Source organism: Electrophorus electricus, chromosome 7 (assembly GCF_041902795.1).
Source record: "Electrophorus electricus isolate QZ-2024a chromosome 7, ASM4190279v1, whole genome shotgun sequence".
NCBI lineage: Eukaryota > Metazoa > Chordata > Actinopteri > Gymnotiformes > Gymnotidae > Electrophorus > Electrophorus electricus.
In genome coordinates, this window is record NC_137503.1 from 35,767,380 (window position 1) to 35,792,777 (window position 25,398).

The window sequence follows — 25,398 nt, forward strand, 5'->3', positions numbered from 1 at the left end:
AAATGAAAGTGTAGCCAAAAACATGCACTGATGGTTTAGCTTGTCTGAAGGAGCGTCTTGATTTTCACTATCTGATTAGAATGCTAAATGTATTGTCTGCTGCTTAGCAAGGAAATAAGGTGATATAGCACACCAGGGTGTGTCCACAAGGGTGTGTCCACAGTCTTACACTATCCAAGATTAGGAACTGGTCCTAACACTGCCTGTCCTGCTTTAATTACAAGTTCAATTTAGACTAAAACACAATTCTGGTTAACACTCTGCCATTTAGCTGACACTACTCAGTGCAAGGAGCTGGACTGTTGCTGTAGATTGGCAGCCAGAGGATGTAGTTCCCTGAGTGTTGGCTGTATAAGAATGTGAATTGAGTGTGTTAGTGTGGAAGAGGGAATACCACATCCTTTCCACAACTTATTATTATTATTTTGAATTTCAAACAGCAGCCCACATCCACAGGATATGAACAGAACAGATAACAGAACAGATTAGGAAGTCAGAAATGAAGTTTTCATTTGAAAAGGAAATATGTCACTACACATATGTCACTTCCTTTATGCTTGAAAACATCTGTTTTCCGATTAAACTGTTCTGGACATCCCCTGGGCCTGTTCACCTGTTTGACTGAAAGCAACAGACAGCTGGTTCACTTAAAAGAGAATAAGTTAACCTGTGACTTTCTGTGACCAGACCTCCCAGTTGGGTACAGTGTCATCCTTCATTTGACTACTATACAGAGTGTGAGCCACTTTTTTCCCATTTACATAATGATTCATTCTGAATTATTGCTATTTGTCTTGCATGTAAAACATGCATGTCTTGTTTTTGATGAAAAAATATCACTTATTGGTCATCCATACATAAAGCAAATAATACACATCGTTTAATTGCATTATTGTGTTGCAACATGGTCCTTCCATTTCATATTTACAGCATTTGGCTGACTTATCCAAAGAAACTTACAATTCTGACTGAACACAACTTGAGGGTTAAGGGCCTTGTTCAGGGTGCAGCAGTGGTGCAGTTGAAATAGCAATCTTCTGATTTATAGTTGAGTACCTTAACCACTGAGATACCACTGGTCCTGGTTAAAGTCTTGACCCATGGCTATGACTTCCAATAGCCAGAGGAGGCTGGCCCCCCCTTTGAGTCTTGGTTCCTCTCAAGGTTTCTTCCTCATGCTCTAGGAAGTTTTTCCTCACCACTGTTGCCCTTGGCTTGCTCACTGGGGGCTTAGACTTGGACATTTGTAAAAAGTGCTATATAAATAAATTTTACTTTGACAATGTTACTAATCACATTTTGAAAAGAAACTTGCTGGAGACATTTAATTGAACTCCAGATTCACACTGAGATTTCCAATCCACCATAGGTCCATGCCTACATCATCAGCTCTTTGAAGAAAGAGATGCCCTCAGTCTTTGGGAAAGAGAACAAAAAGAAAGAACTGATCAATAGTCTAGGAGAGATCTACAGCCGCATTGAGCGGGAGCATCAGATTTCTCCTGGTGACTTCCCAAACCTCAAAAAAATGCAGGTAAATACAGGTTTTTCCTCAACAAATTGTACAGTAAATGACAGCCATGTGTAATATGTGAGACATATATATTATGGTGTCAGCAAAAAAAAAAAAAAGTATTTATACTTGTCAAATTCTCAAAAAGTGTTTAATACCAACAAAAGATAACAGGAAGATAGATAAATGGAGAAGACCTCTTCTAAACTCGATTAAAACAGAAGAGGGTAACGTTGAGCAAATATGAGGCAGACACATGCGAGATTTATTAGGGGCAAATCCAGAATCAGGGTTAGTAGAATATTCCAGAGTCATATACCAGCACGCACAGATCCAGAATACATGACAAAACAAACAGAAGGAAAAACATGAAAACAGGGAAACTAAAACAGGGAAACTGAGAGGAAAAACATGAACAGGCTAAATAGAAACAGACACCAACATAGAAGATGGACCACAGGCTACACCAACAGAGCCTGTGACAAGGCCAGGAAGCAGACTGAGTAAATAAGACACAGGCTAGGACAAACGACTAGCGACGAGATTGAACGCACACGAGGTTTTAAATACACAAGCTAACAAGCAAGAAACAAGGAACAGCTGAAATGAATTAATGGAGATAACCAAATGAAGGGGCATGTCAGAAAAACCAAACCAAAGCACATGGAAACGAAAACCAGGTAGTAAAGAAAAACAAAGACCGAAGACAGGGTTGCCAGGGAGACCGTGCCAAAGACGGTAACCACCTCTTCTGAAATCTAATAGACTAAAACAGAAAGGCATGCTAGACAAGGATAAATAAAATAATAAAACATCATTAAACATTAAGTTAATTATAGCTGTGAGGAGGCGTGCGGGACCCTGGGAACTATTCATGTTTTCCCCGCCTCTCTCTCTAGACTCCACAAATGACACAAGCATGTGTCATTGAATTTATATATATTGAATTTAAGGGCATTTGTTGTTCTGTCCTATTGGTAAAAGTCCACATACTGTCTTTCAGACCCTATATATCCTAAAACAAAAAAAGGTTGAGATCTACCATTTTAATGAGTTATCTTGGCTATGTGATATTTTACAAAGCTTGCTTTAAAAACCTGGATATTCTGTACAGTAGAAATCAACCTATTTTCCAGGTTCTTGCACTGATCGAGCTAGTTAGTCATCTTTCTTTATTGTAAAACTCCTTTGGTGCAGCATTGTTGTATGATATTTATCTGAAAAAAGGAACAAGGAGTGAATTTTAAACACGTCTGCCAAAGCTGTCCTGTCCTATGCACCTCTCTTAGTTAATTTTGCCTTGTTGTTACCAGTATTCTTAGTTAATTATGCCTTGTTGTTTCCAGTATTGTTTGTCTGACCTTTACCTTATCCTGCAGGAGCAGTTGCAGGCGCACGACCTGAACAAGTTTCAGCCGCTGAAGATAAAGTTGCTGGATGCTGTGGATGACATGCTGGCCCATGACATCGCCCAGCTCATGATCTTGGTACGGCAGGAGGAAACACAGCGGCCCAACCAGGTTGTAAAAGGTGGTGCTTTCGAGGGCACCATGAATGGCCCCTTTGGCCATGGCTACGGTGAAGGTGCTGGTGAAGGCATCGATGAGGTAGAGTGGGTGGTGGCCCGTGACAAGCCTATGTACGATGAGATCTTCTACACCCTCTCTCCTGTCAACGGCAAGGTGACCGGTGCCAATGCCAAGAAAGAGATGGTGAAGTCCAAGCTGCCCAACACAGTTTTGGGCAAAATTTGGAAGCTGGCTGACATTGACAAGGACGGCATGCTGGACGATGAGGAGTTTGCTCTGGCCAACCACCTCATTAAGGTGAAATTGGAAGGACACGAGCTACCCAGTGAGCTCCCAGGTCATCTGGTGCCACCTTCCAAGAGAAAATTACCAGAGTAGAGCAGAGCAGCATTGGAGTGTGTGGGTGCAGGGAAAATGAGAGTTTAGGAATTCACACTTTAAAAATTGCATGGAGAATAAAGATGGACAAAATTACGTCAATAAGATAGGGTGACTGCTCTAAAATTAGTTATGTCTTGGATTGGATTGAAATATGTCACTAGCTCTTTGACCTATGTATGTTTGAGGGTTTTTTTTGTTTTGATGTTGTTAATGTTTGGGGATTTTTTAAACAAAATCATACTTGTGCAGGGTTTGTTTAATGATTCCAGTTTATGAATACTTAAAAAATCCATGATGTCACATATATTGCTTTTCTGTTGAACAACCACAGCTAACAATAAAACAAGCGTAACCATTATACCTTATTATTACACCTTAAGCCATTTAGTTCAATACAATCTGTCTCAGAAAACTTGACATATTTAAGAAAATTGAACAAAGTCGATCTCAGTCTTAATTATTCTCATATCAGTAGTTATCCTAAATACAGTTATATACTTAAAATGATGAGAAAATGATGAGAACTCTTTTATAAGTAGGTGTAGAATTATTCTTGTGAAGGCAGCATCATAATAAATGCAAGGCCTTTCTAGCCCGACCAAGAGACTGTTAATGCTGTACAGCTATCATGTCTGGGAGCTGCTGGACTTCTCTGTGTTTAATGTGTAGATGGTCCTATAGACACAGTACCATTTGAGTAATCTATTGTACATGCTAATTCTGATGTAAACTTTTGAGCGTTTAGAATAAATAATCAATTCCAGATTAATTTTCAAAGCACTGACATCAATATTTCAGTTGTGTTGTTATTATTGTTATTTTTATTGGGGAACTGACCTGGTTTTGCCCATGTTCATTTTTTGCATAGTTATAGAAACTCAGAATGTCACAAATTGCATTTAGCCATTTAACTGCAAATCATTAATACAGTTGTTAAGCTCACACCTACATAGTATTAAACTAGTTTCTGCTCTCAGATGCACACACAGTGTCAGGTTTTTGTTGTTTTTATTAACTGTTTTAGCCTGTTATTTTGCGACCTGTGCTATTCCATAATAATGTGCAGGTTTTAGATTTTGGCCACTGGAACCAACTGACAAAAATATTGGAATTAATGGAACACTTCTAATCCACTAAACCAAATTTATTCAAATGGGTCAGATTTTTTTTTTTTTTTTTTTTTTTTGACAGTAAGGTCAAAAGTGAATGTCTTTTGAAATGAAAGTCATAAGGGTGAGAATAATACCACTGACAATGTTATTTGGGTGTGGTTTACAACCATTTGCATTAATAAACACATGCCTCCATGCAGAAATGTTGTGTTCTGGTATTTTCTGAAGTTATTATTCAGAAAGCTAATAACATGAGGCAAAAAAGGGGAAAAATGTCACTTCACCTGGTCTGTATTGTTTTCTTAGTGTGTGTGTGTGAGAGAGAGAGAGTTTGTGCTCACACTGTTCATGTTCAGAATGTGTCCAGGCATGCCTGTGAGGGTATATTATATATGTTTGTGATGAGCTATAGTTGTAAGGTTAGTACTTTAAGACATGGTCTACAGACAAATGTTGCTTTTGTGTTGTGCCAGTGTTGAAAAAGTGATGAAACATTGTACTTTCATGGGGAGGTTGGGGAACCTTAAACAACTACAATAAAACTTGATTCATTCTAGATCCAGCCTTGCTTTGCTCTCCTGCATGTATCTCTGTGTTTCATTCCATTGTAAAGGGAGCTGAGCAGATGTTTCTACAGTATGTAGTTTTGGCTGATGGAGATTCTGTGGGCCAAACATGGTGCGTTATCCATCAGGAAAATAACTTCGTGTCTGAATTGAGTTACAAGTATGCCCGCAAAACTATAATACAGTTAATATGTAATAGTTGTAGTTAATATGTAAACTGCAATAAGAGTATAACACGTGACATTCCTTTTTTGTTCTCATTTCGCATTAGCTGGTCTTAGTTCAGATAATGAGAGACAGCTTCCTGTTTGTGACATATGTCCCTTTCCTCATGCTAGCTGAGGGTGGACCCCCACCTGTCACATGCCCTGGACACGGGGATGTGATAAGTGAACTCTGGTCCACCCTTCCAGCCAAGGCCATAGTCACAATACATACTGGGAGTGACACATCCCACCCAATATTCAGATATGCTCAAAATGCCCCCCCCCCCCCCTGCATATTCCAAGGTTTTATAAAAAACTATTCCACTGCGCAATGTTAGGATGTGTCAGTGTTCCCATCTGTTGTTGATGAGACACTTACTGCAACTCAATTGCTGACTAACACCTCTGTCCCTCGGGAACAGGTAACAGGTAACATTCATCATTTTGTGCTGAAACTGTAGTTGTAGAAATAATTCATATTTTATTTAAACATTTTTGGTGAAAATTGGCTAGTTTGCAGATTCCTAATCATTCAACTATAACTACTGACGTTAGCTATCATAGCTAAGTTACCTGGAAAGTTAAGTAGCCACACATTCAACAGTGGTCCCAAGCATATTCAACAAACAGTAAAGTTTTTATATTTGATAATATTTGTTAGAAATCCCAAGTGAAGTCTTAGTAAAGTGTCAATCATTGTAGTAATGCATGCAAACATTTAGGCCGTAGCAGTTTTACTGTATTGCAAATGAGTACTAGTGAGATATGAGTATAGATGAGGGTTGTACAAGAATTGAGCCAGTATTTTCTGACATAATTACCAGTCATAACATATTAAATAATGTGTTAACAGTAAGAAATAGTCAATAATACATTCCTGAATATCATGGCAAGAAATATCAATTGTTTGCTGATAATATTTCTTTCATATTCACTTCACTTTTCAGAGAGAGAGAGAGAGAGAGAGAGAGAGCGAGCTAGAGTGTGAGTATACTGACAGGACAGAAAGAGTAGGTGATATGGAGGTGAATGAGAAAAGGAGCAAATATTCATGGTTAAGACCAAGTAATGACAGTAAAGAGAAGGTAATAATAATATTAGTGTTGTTGTTGTTGTTAATAATAATAATAATAATAATAATAATAATAATAATAATAATAATAAATAGCTGACAATGAAATATGAATAATCAAGGAAAGCCATAATTTGAAATATATAAAACCTTTAAGACAACAAAAGTAGTCCCTCGGTGTGGGGTGTGGTAATAAATTTTTTTAAAATAAATTTTAAAAAACAAACAAACAAATACACAGCTAAAAAGAAATGAGAGGAGAATAGATGACTGGAGAGAAGAAGAGAAGATAGGAGGACAGGAGAGGAAGAAAGACATGGAAAACAAAGTGATGACCGAGAACAGAGAAGACAAGAGACCTGGAGAGGAGAGGTGAGGAGAGGAGAGGAGAGATGACTGGAGAGCAGGGGAGAGGAAAAGATATGACTGGAAAGGAGGATACAATATAGGACCAAAGGGGAGGAGGAGAGAGCCCTCCCAAGTGTACTTGTAAGAAAATAAAAACATCAGGTTCATAAACCTTGGTCACAACCTTATCTTCATATAACAATGCATAGATTTTTATTTATATGATTATTGTGACATTTGGAGGGTTTAAACAGGATGTGGGGATGAGGCACGTTGACACAGCATTTATTACAACACTTCACAATAATACGTAGCACGCAGGATATTGTTTCAAACACCGACAACCTCAATGATAAGACACGAGACTACTTATATACACGCATGACCATTACACACAAGGATGAGGTGAATGACACGAAGGGGCGTGGCAATACAGACAAACACAAACACGCACACATACATACATTTGGGGGAGGGGAGGGGCCGTAACGTGACAGACTGTGGCACACACTAACGGGGATGCACACAGACACAAAGGGGAACAAAGTGACTGGTACATTCAATGTAACAGGGATAGGCACGGTGACAGGAACAGGCACATGAACAACACCAGTAGTAGTAAGATGGCACGGGTGAGGTCAGCTGCCGTCGCGACTGCTCCGTCCACACCTGCCACTTTTTTAGCTCTTTTCGCCATCTTTTTCGCTCTTTTAGCTCTTTTCATCCCTGATATCTCCAAAGCCCTTCTCTCTGCACTACGACACGCATCTCATACAGCAGAGATGTTCTTATTAATCTTGGCATACATAACACTTACCTCAAGCCGTCTATAACTCCAGACCCAAGATGGCCGACGGAAATCCTGAGGGAGAACAAAGGATGCGACGCGAGGAAAAGACCTTGAGAGAAGCGAGCTGGCGTCAGGAACAGGCTGAGGGCTCGGGCACACTGAGCTCCCTTACCTAGCATCCTGCTAGCCAATGTCCAGTCTCTGGACAACAAGCTCGATGACCTCTGGGCCAGGATAAAGTTCCAGAGGACCATTCGGGACTGCAACCTCCTCTGCTTCACTGAGACATAGCTGAACCCAGCGGTACCGAACCACGCCATCTAGCCGGTCGAGTTCTTCTGGGTTCACCGCATGGACAGGATGGCAGATTCAGGGAAGTCGAGAGGCAGTGGAGTGTGTGTGATGGTAAACAACAGCTGGTGCAACGATGCCAATGTTGTTACTCTCGCCCACTCCTGCTCACCCAACCTGGAGCTGCTCGCCCTCAAGGTTCGTCCCTTCTACCTTTACTTCGGTTCACTTTGGTCATCGTCAACACCATGTACATCCCACCCCAGGCCAACATGGACACTGCACTCTGGGAACTTCATAAGGCTCTCACACAGTTTCAGGCACAACACCGGGACGCTGCACTTATCATGGTTGGGGATTTTAACAGCGCTAACCTCAAGCGTGCAGTGCCCAACCTTTACCAGAACACAACCTTCCCCACCATGGGAAAGAGGACACTAGACCACTGCTACACCCCATACAAGGACAGCTAAAAGGCACTAGCTCATCCACTGTTTGGTAAGTCAGACCATGCTGCCATCTTCCTCCTACCAAAATATAAACAAAGGCTGAAACGGGAAGCTCCAGTTCAGAGGGAGGTTGCGCGCTGGACCAATAAGTGGCTGCTCTGCAGGACGCTCTGGATGACGCAGACTGGGACATGTTTCGGTGCAGCACTGATGATGTCAGCGAGTTTATGGAGGCAGTAGTAAGGTTTATTGGGAAACTGGTGGACGACATGATTCCAAGAGCCACCGTCAAGACATTTCCTAACCAGAAGCCCTGGGTGGACAAAACCATCCATGAGGCTCTGAACTCTCGCACTGCTGCCTACAACGCAGGGATCATCATTGAGAACAAGGATGAGTGCAAGTCTGCGGCATACGGTGTGCGCAGGGCAGTGAGAGAGGAAAAGCAGCACTACAGGAGGAAACTGGAGTCACAGTTTCAGCAGAGTGGCTCTAGATCCCTGTAGCAGGGACTACGGATGATCACAGACTACAGGAGCCCGCCCTCCGGACTGATGAGTGCGGATGAGTCTCTGGCGAATGAGTTAAACACATTCTTCGCTCGCTTCAAGGCTACATCTAGCAGCGCTAATGCTAACAGTGCTAGTGCTAACAACGCTAATGGTGCTATTGGCGCAGCCAACAGCGCATGCACAGAGCCCACCATAGGCTAGCACCCTCTCATCGTCACGCAGACTGACGTGAGGAGAGTGTTCAAAAGTGTGAATACCAGGAAGGTGGTGGGATCAGACGGCATCTGCAGTAGAGTCCTCAAAGCCTGCACAGACCAGCTAGCCCTGGTATTCATTGACATCCTCAACCTCTCCCTGATGCTCGGTATTGTCCCATCCTGCTTCAAGGAATCCACCATCGTCCCTGTCCCAAAGAAACTGCAGTCTTCCAGCCTCAATGACTACTGCTCTGTTGCCCTCACATCATTCATGATGAAGTGCTTTGAAAAGCTAGTCAGAGACTGCATCACTGCTTCACTGCCAGCCTCCTTGGACCCACTGCAGTTTGCATACTGCCACAACGGCTTCACTGATGATGCAATTGCACATCTGCTTCACACCACACTGACCCACCTGGACAAAGAGAGGGGTAATTATGTTAAAATGCTGTTTGTTGACTACAGTTCAGCATTTAACACCATCATCCCCTCCAGACTCACTACTAAGTTGGAGAATCTAGGACTGCATCCATCCCTGGGTGACTGGATCTCCAACTTCCTAACAGACCACAATCAGTATGGGTGGGCAACTGTGTCTCATCCACCCTCACCCTCAGCACTGGAGCTCCCCAGGGTTGTGTCCTAAGCCCCCTGCTCTCCTCACTGTACACCTACGACTGCGTGGCCACTTCCAGCTCTACCACCATCATCAAGTTCGCTGACGATACCGTCGTCATGGGCCTGATCTTGGGCAACAACAAGCGGGCCTACCTGGAGGAGATTAAACACCTGGAGAACTGGTGCCAGGAAAATAATCTCCTTTTGAACGTCAGCAAGACAAAAGAGCTGATTGTGGACTGCAGCAAGAAGCAGGAGTGGCACTACCAACCCATGAGGATCAACAGAACCACGGTGGAGAGAGTAGACAGTTTCAGGTACCTTGGAGTTCACATTTCACAGGACCTGTCCTGGTCATGTCACTCCAACTCCCTGGCAAAGAAGGCTCGTCAGCGTCTTTACCACCTCAGACGCCTAAGAGACTTCAGTCTGCCCTCCAAGGTGCTGCGGAACATCTACACCTGCACTATTGAGAGCATCCTCATGGGGAACATCACAGCCTGGTTTGGGAACAGCACCAAACAGGACAGACAAGCACTCCAGAGGGTGGTGTGTTCAGCAGAGTGCATCATTCATACGGAACTTCCTGACCTGCAGACCATCTACTACAAGCGGTGCCATACCAAGGCCAGGAGGATTGTGAAGGACCCCACCCATCCCAACAATAGGCTCTTGTCTCTGTTGAGGTTAGGGAAGTGCTTTCGCTCCCTGAAGACCAACACAGAGAGACTGAAGAGGAGCTTCTTTCCGCAGGCCATTCCAGCCCTGAATCAGGGCAACCGATGAACTGTGGGGACTCTCAATAACATCATAAAAAATTGTAAAATTGTAAAAACTGTAAATTGTATTTTAATTGTATATTTGCATATCCTTACACTCCCTTTCCATTCATTGTCTATCTGGACAATAATTATTAATTAACGCGCATCCTCTTCCCTGATCTGCATATTTTATGTATCTCTCCTCGGCTACAAGTTATAGGCAGATCAGTCACCAAAGGCATTTCACTGCCAGTTATATTGTGTATGACTGTGTATGTGATAAATAAACTTTTAACTTTGAACTTTGAAACACCACACATATTAAACAGTTCGGAGAAGGGAGAAGGAACCCCAGCCAGTCCCCCAGTCATCGGCTGGGTCAGAGACTGACCAGCTTGGGGGGGATTGTCCTTCACCGGCTTGGGTAGTGGCGGCTGTCCTGGTTTTGGTGCATGCGTGTTGGGAAGCGCACCAGCTGTGTTGCATGGTTCTGGTGCAAGCACTAGTGCTGCTGCCTTTTTGCCTCCATGAGGCTTAGGCATAGGCACATGCGCTCTGGGGCCCTTCGCCTTAGGCAGAGGAGTGTCCTCCACTGGCGACGATACCTCCCTGCTAGCCACCCGGGGCAGCTTGCTTGCTCCGGGGCGGCGTGCCCTAGGCGGAGCCTTAGGCAGAGCCTTGGGTGCTGGGGGCTCATTGTTCTCAGAGCCTTTAGCGTCGCTGTGGGAGGGAAGATCCTTTTCAGGGTCCTCTTCCACCTCCATAGGAGTGTCCTATTCACGATCGGACCCCATGTCTGACCGCAGACTGACACCGCTATACTCCCCTTTCTCTCCATAATCAGCGTAGCCCCAATAATCATCCAGGTAGGGGTCGTAGGACCCAGCAGACTTCACCTCCAAGTGCCAGTTCTCATAGACCAGCTGGACCCCAGACCATACACAGGGCCCCCCCAAAACCGTCCAGCGGGTTCTTCCCTCTTTGTGGATCCATGGAGCGAGGCCAGGATGAGGGAAGGTCTCTCCGCAGGATAGTAGGAGTCCAACTCCGAGGACTGGAAATCGTTATACCAGTCCCAGTCTCCAGATGTGGTTCCGCACGACTCCCCTGCTTCTGCAATAGGACCACTCTCCCCTATTCTGGGAGTCAGGAGTGTGCCAAAGAACACTGGGGGCTTCCCTTCAAGGGCTGTAGGAGGGTGTTTACTTCCCTTCTTTCCCTTCTTCTTTTTGCCTTTCCCAGGCATCCTTCGTCGGTCTGTGTTTCTGTGACGTTCAGAGGGTTTAAGCAAGATGTAATACGTAGTTCACAATAAGACATAGCACGCAGGCTATTGTTTCAAACACAAGCAACCTCAAAGATAAGACATGAGATTTATATACATATATGACAATTACACACAACAAGGATCAGGTGAATGACACGAGAGGGCGTGGTAATATAGACAAACACACACACAAACACACACATAAACTGAGGCGTTTGTGGGGGGGCGTACCGTGACAATTATGATTATACTTTATTAGTCCCTTATAATAATAATAATAATAATAATAATTTCATCTCAAGAGCTAGTGAGTTCCCTGTACCCTGAGTAAATGTGGTCCCCCCCAAGGGTTCTGACAGAACAGGGACAGACCAAATACAATCATGGACTATTTATGTGGATCAGTGTCCTCTTCAAAATTTAGCTCTGTTGTTTTTTGTTGTTGTTGTTTTGTGAATGTTTTAATGATAAATGTTTAGAGCCTTAAGCTGTATTGTCTGGCTGAATACAAATTTCATATGTCTTAAGCGTATTGCTATGAAAATGTTAAAATTAGGCTCAATAGCATCATTCTGAATCATGAGAGAATGTCTAAATAATAGAATGACTGTTCCTTCTCCTCATGAAATGCAGAACACAGCAAAACCAAATTACAAAATGTCCTTGTTTGAGAATATAGTGACTCACGAGGATAGTGGAATAATACAAGATACCATTATTTCAGTAATCACAACCGCCCAAATGCCATTTTTGAACATTTCATGTAATTGAAATTTATTACATATGTAACATATCTATTGTCTTTTAACAATAGTTTTTAACAACAGCTGTGGAAAAATTTGTTGAATCGTAAGGTGGAAGAGGGCACTAGATAGTGGTAAAAGCATCAGGGCTCTTTCAGGGTCAGAGGGCAGCCCCTTGTTCCTGACCTCCTCATCACCAGGTCACCAGCGGAAGGGGATGATCAGTATCACTGGTCCAAAACGTCCGCCAGCCCACACACATCCTTTAGGAAGTATGGGCTTCCATCACAGCTGTGTGGCAGACATAAACCTTTGGTAGGAGTGCATTATTCTTTGTTTACTTCATTGTTTACAAACAGTTCTAATTTAGTCTGAATTTGTTTGATTCTTTCATATTGCACTCTTTTTACATTGCTTATGATTGGTGACTGAAGGATTAGATCTTGCTCTGATGCTTAATTCGGTGGGTTTGCTACTGGCCTACTGCTAGTGAATATAGTAGCCAGCTGCTAGCAGCTGGGTCATCATGCTTCTGGGCAGGTCTGCAGACCTGTTGGCTCATAAACTTGGATTATGTCAGTTGTGGTTCAGCCCTTTAGCTTCCCCGGGGCCTCTACCGCCATCACTGAAGATCTTATGGGAAACATTCCATCCACTTTTTGCTGGTGTTCTCCTGGTTTTGATAAAGTCTGTGGATGTAATGGAGATGAAGTTTGCCTTTATGACTATTAAGGGCATGTTTGACAGGGAAGTGTTATATAATAGCATAAACTGCATTAAAACAGTTCATTATAATTTATTTTTTATTAATCTAATCTATTTATTACATTAGTGTAGCCACCTAAAATCTGTGAAACTGAGTCCCCATCTATAAAGAAATTAAATAACCATTGGGATTATTTTTTTAATAGTTTTTTCTGTGATGTGTTTGTGCTAGTATTGTGAGATATTACAACTGTATATGGCTGGGAGTGATGTCTCAGTCAAACATAAAATAAAAATTTTAAAACTATTTTGTACAGCATGACACAAATCAGCACAAACACTGAAAAATGAATTACGTTATTTTTTTGGCTTGCTTTTGGGTTGAATATGTCAAGATCACTGTTCCTGCCTACACTTCCCAGCAGACACCTGCCAGCAGCCCATCTGTCACGCCTCCCAGTTCCACCAATCACAACACTCTCATCTCATACATCTCCAGATTACTGAATGATATCAGCTGTCTCTCATTAAGTCTGTTGGTTTAACCTGTTTGTTTCCACTCATTCACTGAAAAGTATTGTCTTTCCCATGTGTACTGAACATTACCTGTTTTTGCCTCTCTGGTTATGGCTCTCTTTTTTTTCCTGGTTATCATCTCTGCCTCATCCCTCTTGGTTGTGTTTGCTGTCTTGTACTGCTCTCTGGTCATTGGACTGTTCTCTGAGTTATTCCTGTGCCTTCCTTGTATGTTTTGTTTGGATATTAATGTGTGTGTGTTCCCTGACTACAACTCTGGATTATCTCTTACTAAATAAATCATATTTGCCTGCTCTTATATGGGATCATCTGGTTCCAGGCTGTAGCATTACAGAATGGGGTTTAATGTATGTTATGTCATTTGTGACAATAGACATTTATTGAAATATAACACTATAAAACTTCTAACCAGCCTAAATAATCATTTTGCAAAACAAAGAAAGCACAAATGTAAGATGAATTGTACTATATTACATTATACAAATCAGCATGAATACACTATATAAATCAGCATAAATACAGAATGCCCTAGTCTAAAGACAAACATGGCAGAGACTAGCATAATTACAGCAAAACAAGCCAGCACAAATGAATCTGATAGCAAACCTACCTGTAGTTCATAATGTTATTTAAAAGTCCTCTCCCATCTACAAATTAAATATTTAAGCAGGTGAGCAGTTTCTTGTGAACATTTTGACCAGTCTTGGATTGCCTTCTTGTAATGTCAGTCAGTCTTCTCAGGCCAGTCTGGCTGCAGGTTTTCATTTGTATGAATCAGCCAAACCAGAATCAACTTAATTGTTTGCAACTTAATTGTGTGCATCTGCTGGCCTAGTTAATATTCATAGGCCAAAATATTTTTAAAAATATATAGTGGGTAGGAAAAACACTAAGAACATACTTAGCTATTGTAATTAATACAGAGACTATTTTAATGTTTAAATTCACATCATTAAGTGTCCTTCGCAATACAATGAGTGGATAGATAGCTGTGCATACAATATTCCACGTGGTAGACAAATGTCAGCTCATGTGATTCTCTTCATCATGAAAGCTGTTAGTGTCAAGTTCAGAGATTTTATTCTCAGCCTTCAAATTCAACCCAAATTTTAGAATGATAAACTGAACACATTGCTGAATTCTGATCATTTGCAATTATTTCAATTATCATGCCAAAAAGGTGACCAAACATCATCTCAAAAGAACACCTTTCTGAAACAAATGCTGCAAAGTTACCTACACCTATCAAACTTTTTATTCAAACCACTGAGCACTATGTGCCTATTCCTCCTATATACTTTTATATTGTGTGTGTGCCATTTTATTACTATTCTCTACTACTCATTCAATTATCCTAAATGATCTCCATACATTACACTGTACATTGAATTATACGTTCCACCATACATTACTGTATACATAACACTATACATGACGCCATCCATTATACTGTTCCTTACACTATTAATACCCTCCAGTCTTGGAAACACACTCAAGAAAATACAGACCCAATCTCAGCAAGTTATTTTTTTGTAACATTTCTTAGTTACATTTTCAACAATATTCACGTGTCATCACTGATTGCCTGTCTTATGAATTTCTGCAGTCATTTCAATCAATTAATTGTTTACCCATGAAAACATGTACGACACATGTCTTTTCTATTTGCACTTAAACAGAGCTGATAAGAGCAGAGAAGAAGCCACACCAGTGGCATGTGGCATTAGTAGCCCAGTGATGTGGGCGTATCCTACACTCCAGTGATGTGGAGTGTCGGAGAGCTAGAGTGGTGTTCAGGGGTGTTCTCTGCTCCAATGTTATGCTAAGGGATACTGCAGCCCAGTGAGAGAATGTGCCAAGAGTGTCAAGGTGGGGTTTTTGGACTCATATGAAAGATCACAAGCATGCCCTAATTGCTAAAGCAGTGTCCATGTGCAGGCCTGAGGCTAAACTCACACTGCTCATTAGAAGACCACTGAGGTTCTGACATCCCTATGGCACGAGGCCTCATGAGCCAACCGGCATCATAATGTTATAGCAGACATGAGGAATTCCAGAAACACCTGTAAATAAAACATTAAGACAAGGTCTGTAAGTGCAGCTGAGTCCACTGACACATTTAATCAGTTGTGACACACTCTTGCTTGTGGAAACTTAAAAGTCAGAAATGTTAAATGCCGCCAACTATCACTGTGCAAAAGCACAATTACAAAATATGCAACTAACATTATGAAAATTAGATCATGCTAGGTGGTTGCTATTAATGTCCAGTTACAGATGGTCTTGTTAGCCTTCAGAAACTAACTCCATTGACTCATACACACACGAAGGACGAACATATCGGCACTCATAGAAAACACCAGGTAGGTGAACATGGACAACAGGTTACAAACATAACACGTGATACTACCATAAACATGAACACGCAGTCGAACATGAAGCTGAACATGAACAAATAACGATAACCCTGTACTCTCCTGCACCAGTTTAAATACATGAGACATTAAATACAGTAGCCAGTGCAGGTGTGCGAACATGGGTATGGTCACAAACAAGCAGACAAACTCCCACATCACGCGGCGGGCCGTACCACTGGACCAGTGGGACTGGGAGTAGTCCATGACATCATGTACATAATGTGATACAGGATGTGTATCCCACTAACTTTTCTGTCATTGTCCTGCTATGTTCTTTCTCATCATGAATTTGCTTAATTTAACTCTACATTTAGCCACAAAAGCTTTAGCTTTTGATCAATCCCGAATTAAAATGTATCTTAAATAGCACATTCTACTGGCATAACCATCATTAAGTTCACAAATGTTTACAATGAATTAGCAGTGATTTTTTATTGAGTACGTTCTTTAGATGTTAGTTATAGTAGTCTAGTTAAGAGGGCAGGGTTGAAGGTAGAGGCCTCAGTGTTTTGTCTCCCCCTTAAGTCTGACACAGAATAGTGCACATACAATTAAAAATAACATGCATAAATGCAGTAACTTAAACAGGGTATAAAATGACACGTACAGCTCTTCGATAAGATTTTGTCAGTCATTTGTTGACATATGTTGTGACAAGAATTTGACCTACTCTAAAAACAGCAGTCAGATCTGGATGCACCTTGACATGGAGCATCTGGTAATAATTTAGAGAAACGGGTAAGATGCACACTTCCCTAACTTTCATTGATTAATGTCGCTAACACTTTAAGTATCACATCAATATGTCACATTTATTTACAGTAAAAAAGACAAATGTAAAAGAAAAGTGTATTCTGATTGAGATGATGACTCATTTATTACCACCCTTCATGCAATATCCCATAACTTCTAGGAAGCTAGCAGTGATGATCAGAAACCTTATCAACATTTATTTGTGAAAACACTGACAAAACCCATAACGTTCTGTATCTGAGAACACTGACACAACCCATAACAACAGCCTGCGTTTTCTGGTCTCATCCTCTATCCATGACCAGTGCAAAGAGGCAAAAACAGGAAGCGAATGGTCCTGTAGAAGATGTGAATAAACTTTCACCCCCAGTGGCCTTGTTCTAAACTCTTCCTCTCAGCACCACTGAGGGGCACTGAAGGACAGTCTCCAGCTAGTGTTCACCAGGGACTCTCATTTCCTGGTCCCTGACCACAATACTTCCATTCATGTCTTTCAGTACCCTTACGTTACACAACAGGAGCAGGGAGGGAGGCACATTCCTTACTGCTGATTGGGCCTGACTGTCATTAGGAAGATGGTGAAAGCTTTGGGGACACTTTTCTCCTCCTTCCTTCAGAATTATACACTATGCTTAGAGAATAATCTAGAATATTTGGGAATATGTGTTTTTCATTATGTGCAACAGTGTTTCTAAACAAACATGGAGTCTAACATGCAAAGTTACTGCAATGTAACATTTTTAGAATTTACCAGAACCTAAAATTTCAGAGTACAATAAGTAAGAAAAGTGCACAATAGTAGGAATCTGTATCCATATGGAAGGCAGTGTAACACATTGAATGTAGTGTAGAGTGTAGTGTATCTGACTCATTTTCCTATTTTATCCTTATTATTCTATTCCTCACATATTCAAGACAAACATGTCTGACATCCTTTATGTAAATTTTTAACATAATATGAAAAGGAGCCTCTCATTGTACCAACACATGACATTTTGACATAAGCCCCCATATTTAAGACTGCATGTACCCTTTTTGTAGGAACTAGAGTTTTGCTACTTCTCTTATCAATCCAAAATTCTGTTACAGCACCATGTTAAAAGGTCACTGAAGAATTCCCCCTAGGGTGTGAAATATCACTTTACAGTTAGACTTGTTTAAAGGTATAGTTACATTAAGGAAGGAGGATTAACATGCTTTCCTTTCACCTTGGAGTTAAGAGCCTGTAAACAGAGGGGTATGATTACACAAGGCTCAACTCTCTGGTTGGGGCGAATTTAAATGTTTGGCTTTGCAGATTTATAGCTAAATTTGCTAGAAGATACCAACAGAATGTTGATAACATCCAGAAAACACCTAAATAATGTGGAATATTTCTGGAAAGATAAACACTTAAGTCTTGAGAATAACAGAATGATAACAGAATTAATAATAGGATAAAAAACCTTAACGTCATTGCAGCCGTTTATATAAATTTACATTTTACATAAAATATATATACTCACATTTATTGCAGTTTTGCAGTCATGGCATGCTAAAAATAAAATAGCTATACTGTATGGATATCTTAACCACAAATTTATAAGTAATGTAAACAAACGCTGATCTTCAGTAATTGGCCTTTTTTTTCCTCATTAAATTAATTATTGTAGAAAATGTTGTTTAACAAACATTTATTCAAATAAAATTGTAGACTAAACATTTGAATGTCAGATAATTATGTAGTATTATAGTTAACATTTTTAATTATATTACAATATAATCACAAGCATACAATGTGCAGGAAGGTTTCTAACTGAAGGTTTTAATGAAAGTAATGAAATGAAACTGAAAACAAAAGTGCACTAACAACAACTAAAGAAAGCCAGCATAACTGTAGTGACCAATAACAGTCAAACACAAAAGGCTTAAATAAGGAAGAAAATAATGACACAATAAGAAAGGACACATGCAACACAGGATCAAACATAAGCAAAAGCCATGTGCTAAGGCAGTATGGCTTGGTACCAGGGGTTGTAGGGCTTAATATCTGGTTATTGCCTGGGACAGTAAGGTTAGTGCTGAGACTGTGAGTGATAGTATGAGGGGCAGTAGGTTCTAAGGATCTAGGGCTCAAGGCATAATGCCTGGCTGTATGTTGGAGATTTTGGGGGGTTTATAATAAAAGAGAAGAATCAGAAGAGCATATCATATCACTTTTACTAGTTACAAAAGGGCCCTCTGATAGTTAATTGTAAATCCAAGATAAACAAGAACATAGATGATTCCCTGTCAAAGAGGTATTCCAGCTGTTAGAGAATTGTTCCCTGTCTCCAAATGCTCATATGCATCAAAAAATTACTACAACTTTCAGTTTAATGTTCAGTTATTTGTGTTATGATTTACCACAGAACCTATTTTTAGGTTAAATGTGTTAAGAGTAAAATAATGCATTAAAAGATCTGATCAAACAGCATTGTGGAAATTTTGGGGTGAGGGTGTTGTCAGCTTACTAAACTAAAATAACAAAACCACTTTTTTTTTTCATTTGATATTTACTACAATAAAGTCTTTTTACAACATACAAAAATCTCATATCAGCTTGTAGTAACCTGTAAAGGTGATGCCAATACAAACTGTCAGGTATGTTTTCAAAATTTCCATTCTATTGTTGTAGTAATACATGTCTACGATTATTAAATTGCAATGTTACACATTGTTACACAATGTTACACATTTTTCAGTATTGCATGTTTTGGAGAGCAATTATTCATGGAAGCTAATCTTTAGTTTGCCTGATGCATTTGAACATAAAGGGAAAAGAATTTTCCATCTCACATTTCCAGTCTAGCATTTGCTGAGATCCACCTGTATTACCCTACTGGCTTGCTTATGTAACACTGTGTGACCTTTTTAGGCATTCTAAATATTTCTACATATCTGGACATGAACTGATAAAACTGACAAATGATATCCATGTATCAAATTTCCAGGACAAACTGCTGACAGTTGTACTGGCACGAAGAGACTGTAAATAGCTCACAGAAGGTCCTTGGGGATGGCAAGAAAATGTGAAGTAGCCTCAAAAATGCATCAGCCCTGATTCACCGGTGCTCATATCAGCTTCTTGTATCCTGTCTGAGAGATACAAATGTCCCAGGAAGACCATGACAGGATGTGGGTGTATTTCTGGGGTTGCTGCACCTGAAGATTGCAAATTAAGTCATTTATTATATTTGTTGAACTTTGGTGCAGTTGTTAATACCAGCTGGGTAATAGCTTGTTGAGGTCACAGGATAGTTGGCAAATTTAGTAAGAGGATCATTTGGCATTAACAGCACATTGACTGGTCTGTTAACAATGAACATGATGTGAATAAAAAATGCAAGTCTGAGTAAACCACAATAATGAAATGGACTCAGATAATAACAGAATTACCCCCAGCACAAGAGGGTCTGGAAAATAATGTTTTGCATGCGATGGTTCCACCTAGTGGCAAGACATTTAAATTATCATAAAAATACAGTTGTTAGAATTCTACATAGTACTTACAGTATGTATAAAGTTGTCAACATTTAAATGTTTTACATTTAAACCTACGTTTAAATGTAAATTTATTTAGAGATGTAGAGATATTGGCAATTTTAGTGAAGTACACAAGGTATCCAGAGAAACAGAATGTTTCTGTAATGGTCCCCTATCCCACATGGTACAGCCCGCCAGGTGACTGTGACTGCCTCCTTATCTGTGACCGTGCCCCTTCCTTGTTATCTCATACCTGCACCTTATTGTTTACATCATGTATGTATGTGTATAAATTCATGTGTGTGTGTGTGCTTGCTTATTTCTCATTCATTGCACTCATGCTGCACTGATTATGTGTAAGTGCCATATAATTTACCCTTCTTTACCCTTTGTAAATAAATGTTTGTCTGTGTTGATAGATTTTTGTGCATCCTGTGCCTTGCCCTGCAGCACTTGGGCCATAACACAATGGCCGACCACCACAGAATAACCAACCACCACAGGATGTTGGCGCTCTGGACACAAGGACTGTACATGGAGGTGCACTCCTGGTTGAGCCAAATGCTAGAGGATGTGCCCCTAGCCACGACTGGTCTGGAGGGCTCCCTGCTCCTGATGCCCCCAGCTGCTGCACGGATCCCTGCATGTTGGGGAGAGAGCCTCGGCCAAAGCTCACAGCAACACCAGAAGAGGAGGAGGACAAGCCTCAAGGGCTTTGCCTCCATGATGGGTTCTCCAAGGACCCAGGCTGGAGGTGTGTCTTGGCATGTCCTACAGGGCCGGGGAAACGCCTCCAGTGCCTGTGCTCCCAGCAGGCCCTTTTGTCTGGACGCCTATTGTGCCTGCCACATCTGTCTGTGTGTGTCACTGTCTATGTGGCTGCACCATGTTGTGTGTTTCGGTTGGGTCCTGTCCAGGTCCTTGCCGTCACTGATCGCCACAGTGCTTCCAGCCTCATCGAGGTGACTGCTGAAGATGATCGTCGCTGCATTTTTGGTCCTTCTGGTCCCCCACAGAGCGTTACCGGACTGCCCTGGGATTGGCACAGACTCCAGTGGGGGGGGGGGGTGTTACTGTAATGCTACACTCCCCTAGCCCACACATCACATGGCACGGCCCATCACTTGTTGACTGTGACTGATATTGATTGATTGATTATGTATGTGTGTGTGTGTGTGTATATATATATATATATATATATATATATATATATATATATATATATATATATATATATATATATACACATACACCCACATATATATATATATATATATATATATATATATATATACGTGTGTGTGTGTGTGTGTGTGTGTATGTATATATATATATATATATATATATATATATATGTATGTGTGTGTGTGTGTGTGTATATACATACATACATATATGTGTATGTCAGTCAACCAGTGTGTGTGTGTGTGTGTCTATATATAAAATATACACACACATATATATATTTCACTAGCCAAAAACTTTGCGTCTGGCAAGATGGCAAGATCTCTCTGTATATACATTATATACTTTTTCCTCTCTGCTAGACTGCTTTCTCCCACCAGAGGGAGGTGCAGGTCAGCACTAACATAATCATGGACAATTATCCACACCTGTCCTCATGTCTGTGTGCAGTCTTTATTCAGTGTTCTGGTGAAAGACAAGGCTGGTATTCTGGGTAGAGACCTAAAGTACTGCCTATATATATATATATATATATATATATATATATATATATATACATTTTATAGGAATACATTTACACTTAGACTAATTATTTACATTTTAATTTAAAACAGAACAGTTATTATTATGGAATGACATGAGAGATAAATAGATGCTCTAAAATAAATAAACAATTAACAGTAGCATGACTGAGATTTCTTGATCCTGAGGACATCACCCTTACTTTTTGCCTACCATCAGTGGACCATTAGAGAGTGTTATGGAAATGTGTGAGAAGCATCGAGACTGCAGCTCTACCGTGCATTTGGAAAGCAAACCTTATATTACCTGGCAGAGACAGTATATATGCTGTAGTCACAATACCTCACAATATCTCTCTCTCTCTCTCTCTCTCTCTCTCTCTCTCTAAATATAGCACTCTATTGTGGTTGTTAGTATAATTTCTGTATAAGTACTATATCATGATGTGTGTGTAAAAAAAATTACAACAGTGCTTTTATCAGTGTTAGTTGAAATTGTAGAAAATTATACATTTTTTTTTTTTAGTCTGGGTTTGCTTAGTGTTCCCATGGACAAATTTACCATCAAACCAAAATATAAAAGCCAAACTCATATGGATATATTACTTCCTGATTGAACAGCTTTTATGGCGTATATTTTGAAACAATAACTAATAACATCAGCCGAACTAGAACAATATGCTGGACTAAATGTGCTTGTAGAGTTTGTGTATATGGTGTAGTATTTTTAACAGGTTAAAAACTAAGGAAGAGATGGCAAAACAGTGCAAGGAATTCCTTCACTGCAGGAAGTGTATTTTGAACATGTGGGTAGGTTTTGTGTTTTTTTTCTCCTGTAGACTACAGATACACTTGTTGAACAAATGTCACTGCGACGTTTTACCTCCTCAGTGCTCCATGTCTGCCCCTCTGCTCATTTTTGCTACCACCACTTTGTTCACTCAAACAGTGTTTAGGGTCACATCTTGTAACATCACATTCTGTGTTTGGTCTGTTTGGAGCCTTTGGTCCATACTGTGTTCATATTATGAAAAACTGCACTAGAAATTGTTTGGAAGCAGAGGCCAAGCTGCTTGAAAGCTCTCGGTCTGCTTAGTCAGTGAGTACTGGAGTTGAAAAGGCAACATTCTCACTTGTTCTAACAATCAATCACACTAGGGCTTGTTTTAATTGAACCAAAGCTGCCAATGTGAAGGACTTGCATGCCCAGTGATGGGTGGTACTCTGTTCTGGTGTGAGTGTGTGTGTCCAGTGGAGCATGGCGCTCAGTCCTGGGTGTTGCCCTTTTTTCCCTTGCTGTGCCTGATGCAGTCCCCCTGGGGGATGTGGTTTCCAGCTACAAGTACGCAATGTGCAATTGTCTTCTGCTTCTCACAAGTGTGTTGACTGGATGTAAAAGCTGTGTGTTGATTGTACTGAGAAAAATGCCATATAACTTTAATTTTGTTCGTTCATTCATTCATCTGCAGGACCAAGTAACGCTCCTTGGGCACACCTTGAGTGATGGGGGCAGTGAAAGACTTTTGTTTTTGTAAGGAAACAAACAGTTTTCTGTCTGAAAAATATGATCTCACACAATATAAGTCAACCTATGTAATACCAACTGAAGATAGATGGAAAAGCAGTACATTGTGATTAACAGTATCGAAAGCCACATTTTCATCTAGTAGGAGAACATTTAGGTATTCAGCAGCAGCATTACAACTTTCAGGACAGCAGTTTCTATACTTTGATGAGTGCAAAATCCATTCTTAAAGGGCTTATTGATGCTATTTTCAGTGGGGAAATTACTAAATTGGATTGCCACCAATTTTTTCATAACTTTAACTATGAAAAGGTTTGGGTTTCTACATAATAGATTTAACAGCTGCAACCTTGAATGCAGAAGGAACAAATTCAGCAAACAGACTGAGCAGAGATAGTGTGTACACAAGCCTTGAGAAGAGGTAGGGACAGGGTCTGACTGTCATGATGAAGAGCTAGACTTGGTAATAAGTTCAGAGACAGACGTATGACCTTTTCTGGTGAAACTCATGCAGTTAATGTGAGGGATTACAGGACAGGATTCAAAAGAGAATAATGGTTGAGGAGCAAAGGAAAAATGGTGATAGATCTTACTCACTTTATCATTGTATAACTGTAAGAAAACTTGACCTTGTATTACTGGGAATGTATAGCAACACAGTTTGACAGGTTTGTCATTGGTCCTAAATAATGTTCTGGGTGTATTACAACTACCTCTAATAACAAAGGAGTCAGATGCAGCAGAATTAAGGGTTTCCTTGTATGTTCTTAGGCAGTTTGTGATAAAGCTAGTGATAGCAGTTAGTGATAACATCAGACTATCATATGGCAAGGTAACACGATATACGCTGCAATCCTTTCACTGGCATCAAAAATCTTGAAAAGCGAAGTGACATTATAAGTTAAAGCAGTAACATTACAAAATGAACCAATTGTGCAACCCCAGACATTGCCTGAGGAGCAGATAGCTTCCACATTCATTGCAACTCACACCAGAATTTCCTAGAAGCAAACTCCAGAACATAGATTTCAGAAGGAACAGAGATTCTCTGGACTGCTCTCAAGCTCCAAAACAGCTTTCAGACTTTACATTTATGGCATTTAGGTGATGCTTTTAGCCAAAGTGACCTACAATTATGATTGTGTAAAACCTGAGCAATTGAGGGCCTTATTCAGGGGCCCAACAGTAACAACTTGGCAGTGGTGGGGTTTGAACCAGTAACCTTCTGATACCTTAACCACTTGACTTAGTTAAATATCACCAAGCTGAGCTTACAGAACAAGTGGTTTCAGGTTCAGAAAAAAAGCTCTTCTATGAAAATGCCTTAAAAGCCAAAAGTAAAAGCTAATACCATTATCATTATATCATAATGATATAATAATAATATAATAAAATTTCTATAGGACCAAATAAGTAGGTAAATGGCTAAGGTACCTATAGTAGGTGAAAAGGTTGTACTTTCCACTGCTGGACTGACACATACAGGTTAGGTTACATAAAATACAAGGCAACTAAAAAGCTTTCCAATAATATTCTTAAATTTCCTTGAAATGACTGTTCCAAACTTATTGAGAGATACGGCTAATAGTCTTCATCTTATTTTATAATATTTTGTAAACTGCAAAAGGTTGGAAGAAATTGATACTGAGTTCTATAGCTGCTAATGAGTAAAGATACACAAGTACATGAAGTAAGGGCAGCCTTAATGAAGAAACATTTTGTTTGGCCCCCCCAAAATAAATTAATAATGCTTTCTAAAAATGTATGCAAACATGTTTCACTACCAGATATTTATGAATAAGAATTTATTGAACGTGGACTGCAGTATGAAAGAACACGTCTGTCTTGACATAATCAAGTGAGCCTCTTTAAACATCAGGGTTTTTATTTAGATTT

At 40.3% G+C, this 25,398-nt stretch overlaps 1 protein-coding gene across 5 annotated transcripts in view; it reads left to right on the plus strand.

Annotated features, from left to right (window-relative positions):
• The window catches only part of ehd3 (EH-domain containing 3), a 43,125-nt gene extending 38,028 nt beyond the window's left edge, over positions 1 to 5,097 (plus strand). For all 5 annotated transcript variants that reach the window (XM_081717216.1, XM_081717217.1, XM_081717214.1 and 2 more), the window contains 2 exons: positions 1,370 to 1,534; positions 2,893 to 5,097. In XM_081717216.1, coding sequence (XP_081573342.1) covers positions 1,370 to 1,534; positions 2,893 to 3,420 — 693 coding nt within the window. In that variant the 3' untranslated portion in view covers positions 3,421 to 5,097. The remainder of the gene's footprint in view (positions 1 to 1,369; positions 1,535 to 2,892) is intronic.
• The last annotated feature ends 20,301 nt before the right edge of the window (positions 5,098 to 25,398 follow it).